Source organism: Polypterus senegalus, chromosome 10 (assembly GCF_016835505.1).
Source record: "Polypterus senegalus isolate Bchr_013 chromosome 10, ASM1683550v1, whole genome shotgun sequence".
NCBI classification, from domain to species: domain Eukaryota; kingdom Metazoa; phylum Chordata; class Cladistia; order Polypteriformes; family Polypteridae; genus Polypterus; species Polypterus senegalus.
The window spans coordinates 5357481-5370834 of NC_053163.1; the positions used below are offsets into that span (position 1 = coordinate 5357481).

The window sequence follows — 13354 nt, forward strand, 5'->3', positions numbered from 1 at the left end:
CTTTTAAGAATTCCTAGTAACAGACCTCCTTGTCAAGCACCAGCGAAGAGGCATGTCTGAATGTTGACTCCACCCATTTCATCCCGAGTGTCACAGTTTGTGTGGCACTCTGGCCATTTCTTGTTTAATTTGTGACCCACCATCCACATTCTCCTTTTAAATGCATGTTACCACACAAGCTCCCAGTTACATTAAAAAAATCTTTATACCATTTTGAAAAGAAATAAATAACAAAAAAAACAATCATTTTCTTCATGCTTCTGACCATGTAGCCATCAAAAAAACTATCAGCACGTCATTAAAGAGATACCATTATGGGCAAAAAAGAAAGGATCACCAGCCAGTAGCTTAATGTGCTGGCCAGAAGGCCTGTCCCAGCATTAAAGTCACAGGTGCAAACTTTGTCCTTCGATTTGGGGTTCTTGACTGGGGGCTGACTGGCCGTAGGCCGTGGAGAGCATCTCATCCAGTCCACTGCCACTGATTTGGATGTGCCTATTGCTTGGTCTATGCCACCTTTTTTCTGAATCCAGTACTCGTTACCCTTGAAGAAATACGTATCACCAGCTGTAGGGGAAGAAAATGAGAATGGGTTGTTTAAAGAAAAATCAGACCACTTTCCAATAGGGGGGCACTGTTTCTTTAAATGAACAGTTTATTGGCTTACTTTCTGACTGGGTGGCAGATTTCTATATAAGCAACCCTTTTGATATTTCCACTGCTTCACCTCAGAAACTAGACATCAAAACTCCAATGATGGGCTAGAAATGTCTTAAAAACACAACGCAGATGTGGCCCCCAAATTCAAGCAGTAGGCTTTGCAGCCTGCACAAGCCAAGAGAAGTCAAAGTCTTGTGACGGAGTAGTTGTGGTTGCTCCACACTGTCATTACAAATAGTCCAAAGCTTAAACCCTAAGTAATGACGCCGGCCTTTTCTTTAGGGACAATGTGATGAGGACGTCAACAGCTGTAACAATGGTTAACAATAGCCAAGGAAATGCTCCTTTAGCTCCGCTGGCTGAGAAGGGTGTTCTGTAATTCCAAAATCCATCTTTGGGGAGGATGACCAACAGAGATGAAGGATTGTAGCGGTGCTACATGATTAATGTCGTCGTAAATGTATTTTGTGCTGACTCTTCACACACATCATTCGTAGCATTGTCCTGTTTACATGGTCTGTGTGTCTATGTAAATATGCTCCCCTGGAAACAATAGGGGAGAAGGATAACACTGGTGAACTTTGGCCCCCTCACAATAATTGGTCCTGTCAATTCCATCGCCTGCATCCGATCATTCACTATTTAAACAGACAGACAGAAAGAAAAAAAAAAACAGCCCATTCTACTAGACCGCCAATTTATTACAGAGCCAGGAAAAAGCAGCGATTGAAATCATTCCCCCTTTGTCTACCTGCCACTTTCAACGCCCGACAACAACATCTTTGCACCGCATAACCTCGAGGTTCTGGATTACTCCACTTACCAAGGATAAGCATAGTGAGACCATTTCTTGTTGTTTGGGGAGAGGAGCAGGCCATCATTTTCATCCATATAGTTTCCATAGGACTATTTTTCCAGCTGAACCAGGTTCACAAACATTATCCATTTTCCGTTAAATCTTCTGGACTTTTATGTGCGTTTTGTGCTTTCTGTGTGTATCTTAGTGAGTTTGTGTTCAGTGTGGGGTCACGGGAGGGTTTGTATTGTCTATTAACTTTTTGCTGCACCTTTTCTTTTTATTAGTATTCTTCCGCCGGGCACTTTTGGGGTTGGTTGGGGTGTGATATATGCAAATATATATATTGTTTGGAGTTGTTTTTTTTTTTTAATTTATTATTATTAATATATACTGACTTTATTATTTTGCATATGGTTTGTTGTTTGGCATAATTTTGATCATCGATTAGGGGATGTTTATTTGAAAGAAGTACAGCTTGTAAGGTCTAACATCCTCAAACTTGCCAGGCCCACGGGTCTTGGTGGTGTAGCTGCCAGTTTTGGAGATTGAGTCGGCCGTTACAGGATAACACTCAATGAACTTCGAAGCAGTGATACTTACCTTCTCCCCAACTGATGACATCATCAAGATCCTCTGGAATGCCCTGCCACAGTGACACTTCTTTTGGATATCCCTGGTCCATGGTCCTTTTCTGCTCATCATACCGCCAGAAATACTTGTTACGGAAAAAGTATGTTTTGCCATTGTGAGCCCAGATGAAGGCGGCATCAACTCCCCCGGAAGGCAGACCAAATTCGGTAAGTGGACGAGGGTATCCAGGCAGTACCGTAGTATCTTTAAACAGCCAATACTGGTCTCCTGTAACAGCAAAAGAATTGTGGGTAGAGGAGGTTCATTTGTACTTTTACTGCTGGGAACCCAACTTGTAAACTCACTGATAATGAAGACAATTTTGCTGTCTCCTGGCCGCTCATAAACTGCATCTATCTTCTTGAAATTTTTAGGAAGACCCTTCCAGAAGTTGGAAACTTGAGCCGGATTAAGGGAGACGAGGGAGCCAGTCCGCTGTATCCTCCAAAAAAACTCATCTGTGTAGAAAATTGGAGATCAATTAGATGAGGTGAACATGAAAGTAAAGGGAGATGGAGGAGGATGAGGGGATCAGGAAAACAGGCCTCTCAAAGGATGTAAGGGTTTATTGAAGGGGAATGAAGGAACATGCAATGCAATGATGGTGAAACTGGCCAATCTAAGGACTAAAGGAGAACAAGAACTGAAACGAGAAATCACTAAACCAAGCCCAAGAGTGATAAACACTTCAACTCTGCCATGTTTTCAAGAACCTCCCTTCAGCTTTGAAATAAAAAGACATCAACAATGAAAGTAGAAGAGATTGTTACAAATCCTATTTTTCCTTATTCCTAATTGCTAAACCAAAAATCAAATTCGATACCAAGAAATTGGTCTTTAGCACTAAAAATGAACCCTATCAGCAATCACACAAAGAATTCTGTAGATTTGTCCGTGAACTCTGGTCACTGGGAACTACACCATGTCAACCTTTTATCATCTCTCAGTGAGAACATCAGCCCTGGACACCTCCGAGGGTTATTGGACAGCAATATTGCAGCAACCACTGATCAGTGGATTGGTTTGCAGGAATAAAATGACATCGTTGGAAATGTATAATCATTAGAAAATGGATTCTACAACCCCAAATACCTATATCCAGAGATAGTGGTTAAATAATACACCACAACAAAATGATAAACTAAACTGAACCACCCATCCAAAAGGGCAAACAAAAGTGAGCATCCAAACAGACATGAACTGCAGTCTTTGATGGTCCTCTCAGGTGGTGGCGGTGGCACCCAAGTTGGCCAATTCTAATGGTGACTCCGCACCTCAAAATCAAAACACTTAGAGGCATGTGGGATCAATTTGAAATGACATACAAAAACCAAGACAATAATCGAGCAGGTGGAAAAACAAATACATTAATGGCATGAGGCACCGTTGCAGCCCTAGCACCCGATCTGCGGCTCCGGTCCATTTCACTTGCAGTGCACCAAAACAATTTACTTACTCTTGAAGAAGAACACCTCTCCTCGGATGTTGGCGATAGCATCAAAGTCCCCCAGGCAACGGTTTGGAAGGTTTGGTTGTGGGCTGTGGGACAGAAGATAAAAAAAAAATGTAAGATGTGACTGTGTTTAGAGTAATGGGGGCAGAGTTGGAGTGGGACTGAACCCTGGCCCCTTTTTTACAGATTCAGATGATGCATGGCAGTACAGTTTTCTCGGAAGATCGAACTGCTACTTGAGATCTGAAGTGTTAGAGGGCAGGATTGTTACGAGCCCGTGAGCCACCAATTTAAGGAACCCTGAAGGCAAGAACAGTTCAGCAGGACTAGGATTGGTTAGCAGTTGATGAGACAACAGTTTAATAAGAACAAGAACTGTTCACACTTATTGGTGAGATCTCAACTGTTAAGAGATGACCGGTTCAACACGAGCGAGATCTGTTGGCAGCTAATGATCAGCTACTGTAAATAAGAGCGAGGAAGATTCATTGATGAAGAACCACCAGGTTAACAGAATGGGTGACTATCACCAGATGAAGAAGCACCAGTTTATTAAAAAGCAAGGACTGCTCACGGATGATGAATGTTGGGGTTTGAGGTTTCTATGGTCTTTATTGTCCTGTGTGCAGTGAAATTCCCTCTAATCAACATGGCACACGCCACCGATCTCCAGGGCCACAATAAGTGAGTAGAACCATCTGGCCTCAAACATCTGACTTCTTTACCTGAAAAATCTAAGAAGCTGTTTGTCGTAACCCAGCAGCAACATATTCTTTACGAAACACGTTCAGATACTTCTACCCCTTCCACACTGGCGTTAACACCAAATGGCAGCCCTAAAATTGGTGAAGATAATCACCTCAATGATTTAGAAATGCCAGGCTGATGTGAAAAAGATGGTTGAGGAACCACCAGCTTAGTGCAACCAGAAAACCAGAACCATCTGAGGAATTTCCAGTTGAACAAGCACCACAATGGTCTCAATTCCTTCATTTTATTTGGACTGAATTCTCCAAACCTCTGAGTGACCAATGATCGTGATAGCCAGGCCATCGGTGTAAGAGGTCTGAGATTCAATAGTCAACGGTAGAGGCTTAAGAGCCACTAGTCATGGAAGAACCACAGCCTAACAAGAAGTAGAATCGCTATCAGCTCAAGAGAATGTGGAGGGCAACACAAGGGGCTTCCACTGACCAAGCAGTGGCTGTTGAGAGGCCCCCGATTTTAAGGGTGCTGCCAAACTTGGGACTACGACACCGGTGAGTGATCAAGATACCCAAGTGGCTAAGTCAGTCAACACCCATGAAGATTGAAACCAAAGCTCCCAACTCATAACTCTCATCTCTTTTTTTTTTTTTTTTTTTTTTTTTTTAAAAAGGACTCACAAGCGTGTGGCCCTCGGTGGAGGTTGGCTGGGAACCTTAGGCAGAGCTGGTGTGGTCATCGTTCGAGTGGTGGGCTTGCTTGGAGAGTCCTTCCTACCTGTAGAAAGATAAGTCAAGGTTAGGAGTTTGCTGCTGAAAATGAATCTCAGGACCCCGACAGTGAAGAAAACTCCATCCTGGCCCAGCACCTCACTCCTAAAGTTTTTGAGCTTCTGGTCAGCACTAGAAGACTGGACATGCTGGACCAACGAATGCATTAAACTGGCATCAGAGAACACATTTCCACATTTTCCAGTCCATGTTGTCCTTACATGAAGACCAACAAGGAAGCGCTACATCCAGGCCTCAGGAGGTCAGGTGATATCAGATGTTTGCTTTCAGTGTCAACCAGCAAAACAAAGGAGGGCATCCATCCCACCACCCAAATCCATCATCACATAACAAAATTCCATTAGATTAGAAGAAGTAATAACAGTAACCATATGACAAATGTCCCAAATCCCACAGCGGTGACAGCCACTCCCCTTTTCCCAAGCCGGCCTACTAACCATACAACTGCTGGATCCCTTGAAGATCATCAGTGTGCAGCTGGAAGGTGGTCGGATGACCCACCGGTCCTTGATAGTAGGGAGCCATGATTGAGCTAGAAGAAGATGAGTGAGCCAGACCAAGAGCGTGTCCAAACTCGTGGATGGCCACCGTGTACAAGTCTGTGCCCTGGTCAGCTGGAAAAGAGAAAAACCAAAGGTTGGAGAAGCAGAACCAGCCTGTTGGGACCCTGGTGTCTACTTTAAGATTAAAATGACTGCTGAGCAAATCTGACCCTACTACCCTCCTTAAGGAGAACTGACTTCCACCACCCCAAGGTCAGATCATGCAGCCTTAAGTGGACTTTATTGAACTTGGTGAGACATCTGCTCAGAAATTACTTTGCTGGAATTGGGAAGGTCTGACTAGTTGAAAGCTTCTTTATATCTGTTAAGAAATCGGCCTCAGCAAGATCTGACCAGATTGGACCTGCCTGATATCATCAAAATCTCTCCAGACCAGATTTAGTTCAGACTGCAGATATCTGCCCAGAGATTAACCTGCTGAAATCTGGCCACTCAAATCTGACTGAGGTCACCACCTCCACCGCTGAGATTGCTCACATTGGACCAGCCCTGTCCTGACTTGGATCACTAAAAGTCTGACCAGACACGACCCATCTGAGATTACCAGTTTGTCTGAGGTTGCTGATACCTGACCAGACCTTAACCTTCTGAGCTCATTACTGTCTCGACAAAACATACCTGAGAGTAGTAAAACATGACCAGTCCTGGTGAGTATTTCCAAATTCAGACCTGACTTGTCCCAACTCAGATTACTCAGATCTGACCAGACCTGTCCCAGGTTGACACTGCCGATATCTGACCTGACTTTAGCCTACTGAGCTGACTGAAATCTGACCAGATCTGTTGAGGTGAAAGCTTACAGAATCTGATCAGACTCGGATAACTCAGATCTGACCAGACCTCACCCCACCATTGCTAAGATTACTGAAATCTGACCAGACCTGGGGTTGCTGATATCTGGCCGATCTGTTCTGGCTCAGATTTCTCAGATGTTACCATGTTGCTAAGATTTTACCCAGAGGTGACCTGTTGAGCTGACCACAGTCTGACCAGAACTGACCTGACTGAGATTGCTACAGACCCGTTCTGGTGGACATTACCAAAATTTGAGTATACCCATCCCAGCTCAGACTGTTGAGATCTGTCCCATCTAAATTTGTCCCATGTGAGACTGTTCATGTGTGACCATTTCTGATCAGACCTCCCTGTCCTGAAACTACCCTTATCTGACCCAACCTGAACCTGCAGAGCTCACCAAATTCTGACCAAGCTTCACATATCTGACCAGGCCTCCCCAACCTGAGATCACCAATATCTGACCAGAGTTTAACGTGCTGAATATACTGAAATCTGACTAGGCCTCGACCAGCTGAGGTTGCTCCTTTCTGCCCAAATGTGCCTGACGTGAAATCGCTAAGCTCTGACCAAATCTTAAATTGCTAACTAAACAGATGTGGTCCAGCTGAGCTCAGAACTTGCTTGTGATCTGGACAAACCTGTCTCAGCTGACCAGTGTGGAGCTACCTGAGACGGAGCTGAGATCATCAATATCTGACCAAACCTGAACCTGCCGAGCTCACTGCTACCTGAACAGATGAGATTCTCATCAGGCTAAGCCTAACCCCCCCTTAAACATCTAGCAAAGATGGGGTTGTTGAAGTCTGGTCCAACCATTTCCCAAGTAATCCATGAGACATGGCCACATTTCAACCTGCTGAGATTCAGCCAGACTTGACCCCACTTATTTATTGATATCTGACTGGACCTACCCTGGCACAGACCTCTTGACCATACAAGAGCCCCTAAAGTCTGACAGTCTGATGCCCCTGCTGTATCTACAGATATCTGATCACTGAGACCACCTCGGACCCCTCCCAACTAGACTCACTATGATCTGGATAGAACTGACTCTGATGAAATAGTAGAACCTAATCCACAAAAATCTGGTTTCCTGCCTGGACAGAACTCTACTAATGACCACAGCAATGGCCACGAGCAGAACATCTAAAGGTCAACCTCAATAAAATCCTGCCTACCTCCTTGCTGTAGAATTGTCCAGGTTTCTTCATCATCGAAGTGGGTGTCACCTGAAATGGGGTGTTCACCAGGGAAAAATGCATGTGCCAGTGTACCACCGGCGCCATCGAATGGGTAGCCGTCGTCATGGTAGGAGCTGCTGAAGTCCACCACGATATCTGGAGTATCCGAGCCTTTTGGAGAGAGCTGCTGGAAGGTGAGTGGCACTGCATCCCCCCATACTTTAAGAGCGTAGTACATGATGGAGTCAATGGTCTGAGAATCCAAGTTTTTGTTCTGCTCAGATTTGGGGTAAGTGTTTACCCTGTCAGAAAAAAAAATGAAAAGTAACCAAAATAAGAAGTTACGTTAGGAAAAGAAGCATTTCACAATGATCACCAACAGATGTCGCTGTAGTCGCTACATTTTTTGGTGTAGTAAACCAAATTTTCAAATAACCAAACATTCTTCTCAAAGGTGCGCGTGGATGTCCTCCCAGAGTCCAAAGGCATGCCGGTTAGGGAGACTGTGATCACCCTGTGACGCCCGGGCACCTGCCCTGGCATTGTTCTACCTTGCACCCGATGCTTGCCGGGATAGGCTCCATCTTCCCTACACTCCTATTTCGAATAAGCGGATTTACAAAATGGATGGCTGGATAGATTGTCAGAACTGTTTAGTCAAATTCAAGGTCTTGAGGGGCCGAAGCCGATATCCACAACTTCCAGGGTAAGGTGGGTGGCAGACCTATAGGGCCGCATTTCAATGCAAGCGTAGGGTGTTTTATATATATATATATATATATATATATATATATATATATATATATATATATATATATATATATAGTGCCTTTTATTATCTAGAGTGAAGAGGAAACGTATTTACTGGCATTTACGCGACACATGGCACAAGCGCCAGTTTAGCACGTCTTTTGCGATGTCGGATGAAATGATGCCTACAGAGACTCTGTTTGGTTTATCGTTGCCAGTCGCACACTGGGCTGTAATAGTCGTTAGGTATGTCACATTAGACTTCAGAGGAGCGCGCCATCGGCTAGGCTTATGTAAATGAAGGTTACAAGTGAAAGTCGCCGGCTTTGAGACGCGGGTTTGAGTTGCGGCTTTCGCTCTGTTTTAAGGACGACAACCTCGAGCGGACCACAAGGGGGCGCTGAAGTTCCGTCTCTTGCGACGAGTTCAAGTTGGATTTCAGTTCGGATTTTCTTTCAGCGGAAGAGACCCCGCTGGGATGCCGATTTCTATTTCAGAACATTAAGGTCCCATTTTGGATATTGCTGTGTTTTCATCAAAAGTGTGGTGTCTGCCCTCGGTCTGTGTTCTCAGTGTCCTTGTGTGTGCCAGCCCGTGTGACTTTCCCAGGCAGAGACCCTAACAGAGTGTCAAGAGTAAGTTGCGGGTCCCTCATGGCGGTACTAGCGCCTGTACATCACCAGGTGGCGCAGTCGGGTCGCACTCACTTCCAGGTGAGACTCCTCTTCTGCCACAGCAACCCGCTGAGCGCGTAGCGTCTCCGCCGCCGTCTGCGGCGCAGCAACTCCGAGGTGCCGATGATGTCGGGCAGGGAGCAGCGGGGCTTCTGCATCAGCGACAGGGTCGCGGCGTCTGTGGACGACAAAATGGTTACCACAGTTGCCCCGTTAAAGCGTCACTGTTACTACTCACCAAACCCATTTATGCACATACTTACCCAGCTTTCCCGTCTCTTTCAGACCCCCGAACCTCTGCATGGTTCTGATGGCTTCCTCGATCCCCTCTCTGGTCTGCAGTTGTGCTGTCATTGGGTCTGGAGGAGGGAGGTAGCCATACCGGGTAAGCCAGTCCTAGGAGGAGATCAAAGATGGGATGTTATACAAGTTCGGATTAGATGGGGGGCTGCTGTGTGAGCTGTTGGAGGGTCCTGTGACATAACGAAGCATACTGGCTTTGGAGATCTGCATTCATCAAAACTCCCGAACAGCCGTTACAGTAAAAGGAGCGAAGACAGCGGAAGGATGAAAATCCACAAGTTTACTGGGGGGTCGTTTGTGAAGTTTTGCTGTTAAAATAAAATCTATTAGAATCCATTATCATAACTCCCCCAATTCCCGACACCCCTGCCCTGTTTCAGTGCCTATCAGCTTTGTGCTGCCATCTCATTTCAGGACGCACTCAGCACTTCAAAAGACATTTCAGTTACCTAAACGGATAAAATGAAGAAAACGGACCGCCAGTGCTGCCATTCGGACACACGAAACCGTAAAGGCTCTGATTAAACAAGAGGATTGGGGTCGGGGCTACAAACGGACTTCAGAAGTAACCTGGACAGCCCGGACCTGCCCGATGCTCTAAAGCTGACTCGGGTGCGGATTACTTTGAGACCATTTAAAATGTGAAAGGTGCTATATGCGACAAGAAGAAAACCCGAATGACTGGCCGAGATTATGGAATGAGTACAGGGTGACATAAACACTGGCGGCTTTGCTCAGACTCTCCAGACAGCCGTTCCATTGTGCCAGGAGCCATGTGGCAGACTGAGAGCGCTAAAAATGGGCGTCACATGGGGCAATGTGCGACCCTCCCGTCACTTGCAGTAATTGGCCTGGAGGGAGTTGGGATGCAAGGATGTCACCAAGACAGGCTGTCACCCGCCTCCTGAAACCGCGAAAGAAAAGGAGGCGGCGGCCTTTAATGTCTCCTGAGAGAGGACAGACAATCAAAAAAAAAAAAGAAAAAGAAAAAAAAGAAAGAAAGAAAAAGGAAAAGACGGAAGTGAGCGACAGGCAGCGTCGGAGCTCACAACAGAAAGCCCATTTGAGAGAAGCAACGTCAGCCTGCCGTTTGTCCTGACCGGTGGGGTTAACGTCCGACTGAGAGAGGAAACAGGGAGGAGAACGTGCAGGTCTAAGTAGAAGACCACCAGGCTGAGAATCAGACACAGATCTCGGGAGATGTAATGATGAAACTGTGCATTATATAGTGCCTTACACATCTATTATATAGCGTCTTTCACTTCTGCCTATCCAACTATACACAGGGCCTTGCGCACCAGTCAATCTATGTATGCCTCAATTATGTAGCCTTATATCTCTCTCTATTATATAGTGCCTTTCACATCTATCATATAGCGCTTTTCATTTCTTTTATATCGTGCCTTTCACATCTACCTGTCAAGCAGTTAAGGATTCCTGGTTCACTTATTTCTCAATTATTCGTCAAGATAGCCGAGGTTAAAAACTACGAGGATCAAAGATAAAAACTCATAAACACGAACTTCTCTAAGGTGTATAATAAATACTGCAGTGAAAGGCGGACCGATGGTGGAGTTTTTGTTTGATGAAGTCCTTAGCGGTACGCACTCCCACCCCAATTAGCTTTTTTTTTCTGTTGATGTGCGCGAGCTGCGAATGTGCAAATGAAGTGACAGGGAATTCCTGTGGGATTCGGTGCTTGGGCTTGGTCTACAATTTCTGTTATTTTGAAATCATCTTAAAAATTGTGTTTTCAACACGTCTTTTATGTTATTAACAGTTTTGCTTGGCATGGTTTTCTTTTTGTGTTTGTTAAATCCCTAGAAAGGTGCGTAAAAAAAATAAAAAAAAAAAAACGTGCGGGGGTGAAGAAGCCCCCGCCAGCCCCCCTCTTCCATCGAATATATAAGCGCGTTTTCTTAATTGGCCCGACGTGAGCTCCGATGCCTCATTGGACGCCCCCTACGGGTCCTGCTCCTGACTCAGCCCCGATGCTTTTTCTCTGATGACTCGCCGAGGATGAAGGTGGTTCAAAAAGTTGGCGGAGTGAAGAAATAATAACTTTAAAGACGCTATTATAATAGATATGAAAGAAAATATGTTACGTTTGAAACTGATATGAAATACACTATAAAACAGATAGATAGATATTGTGTTATGTTGATTGACATTGTATTGTGCTGATGAGACAGTATACAATAGACATGAAAGGCGCTATATAATGTGTGTAAAAGGAAATGCATCATAAATAAGCAGACGTGTAAAGCCCTCTATCACTGGTGGCAATGCGGTCCGCTCTAGCGCCTCTGCTTCAGCCCCATTGTTGTTGCCCCCGCCCTGCCGGTCCCCGCCTAACGGTACTACTCACCACACCCTTGCTGACATCCACTGATCGCGGTCTTGCGCTTTTCGCTCCGCCGACTACGACGCTGGCCAGCAGCAGTCCCAGTATGAAGCGTGTCATCTTCACCCAGCGGCGCACGGGCGACCCGAGGGCTGTCGCTGTCGCTTCTGTTCCGATGTCTCCCTTAATTCCGAGTCGGGCGCCGCATAAGCCGAGTGGCTTGCCCGCCGCTCGTTTCCCGTCAGTCCATTCGGTTTCAGGCGATTGTGTCTGCCGAGTGCGCGCTGCGAGTCGGACCTCCCTCCTGGTGTTTGTTGCTGCTGGAGTCCCAAGAGAGGACCGCCGACTGACCGGATCGATGAAGGAGTGGAGAGATGAAGAAAAGTGCGTCCTGCTAAGAAGAAGAAGACCGGATCTGAGTGAGACGTCACACACACACACACACACACACACACACATCATCCCCGATCGTTTAACAGAAGACGCACAGCTGCAGCCCACAATGAGCTCCAAATAAGGCTGAGGTTGTCCTGTACATTCGCGGTCAGTTTATTTCTTTATATTTTCATTTCCTGAGAGTTGAAGTCTTTCGGATAGCAATTCAAAGTATAGGTACATCCGCCAGTCCTTATATGGCGAAAGATAAAATAAAGTTATAGCGCCTTTGGGAAATATTGAGACCCCTTCACTTTTTACACATTTTCTTTTGTTGCCACTTTTTTTTTTCTTCATATCTTTTCATTTCTTTTTTTTTCCATCAAGCAACACTCAATACCTCAAAACGACAAAACAAAAACAGGATTTTCGACATTTTTGTCAAGGTATTAAGGTATAAATAAAAGAAAACGCCTTAGTACGTTGACCCGAGTGTTCCAACCCTCTGTTTTGGCTCAGGTGCGTCTCATCCTATGGATCATCACTGAGGAGTTTGGAGCCCACCGGTGGTCAGTTAGACGTGAGTGGCACACAGCTGTCTAGAGAGGGTCCCACAGGTGAGCACAAAATCAAGGCGTGAGGTTCAAGGAGTTGCCTGCAGAGCTCTGAGACGGGACTGTGTTGGGGTGCACATCATGGGGGGGCTCCATAATTCTTAAGATGTCCGAGTCTTCCTAAAGCAGGCAGACCAAGTTGAGCAATCACAGCAGAAGGTCCATGCGGTATGGAGAATTGACCGAGAACCTGATGGTGCTTCAGAGGTCCTGTGTGGAGATGGCAGAAACTTCCAGAAGGACACTCCACCGACCGGGCGGCCAGACAGAATGTTCTCTTCAGTCAAAGGCACATGAATGGGCCGCTTGGCACCTGAAGGACTCAACGATCGAAACCAGCGCCATGTGTGGAGGATCCCGGGCACCTCTCGTCACCTGTATGATATCATTTAAATGGGGGAGTACGGGACTCTGAGATGATGTCCTTCAGCTTCCTGTGACCCTGCGCAGAGAGAGGGTTTAGAAGATGGATGGACCTTCCGAATCTAAAAGTCAGCCGAAAATGAATTATCCGGTTATACAAACCTCCCTTTAGTTTAATGAACTGCTCCATCTCTGGACGTCAGCTCAGCGGTGATCACGGACTTTACAAAGTGACCTACACCCTATATAGCGCCTTTCAGAGCCATCGTTAAGCCAGTCCTTTTACGGTGCCATTCACCGACTCTACCATCTTTACAAATGAAACTGAAGAATTCATTTTACGTGGCGCCG

At 45.7% G+C, this 13354-nt stretch overlaps 1 protein-coding gene across 1 annotated transcript; it reads right to left on the reverse strand.

Moving 5' to 3' along the window:
- Nucleotides 1–186: 186 nt before the first annotated feature.
- mmp25a (matrix metallopeptidase 25a) lies at nt 187–12069 on the reverse strand. Its single transcript, XM_039764988.1, has 10 exons — nt 11676–12069; nt 9268–9400; nt 9038–9182; nt 7578–7882; nt 5476–5652; nt 4928–5024; nt 3546–3628; nt 2395–2547; nt 2060–2317; nt 187–567 (listed from the first exon to the last, which is right to left on the reverse strand). Exons 1-10 carry the CDS (start codon nt 11769–11771, stop codon nt 299–301), a joined length of 1716 nt encoding a protein of 571 aa, XP_039620922.1. The 5' UTR covers nt 11772–12069; the 3' UTR covers nt 187–298.
- Between the last annotated feature and the right edge of the window lie 1285 nt (nt 12070–13354).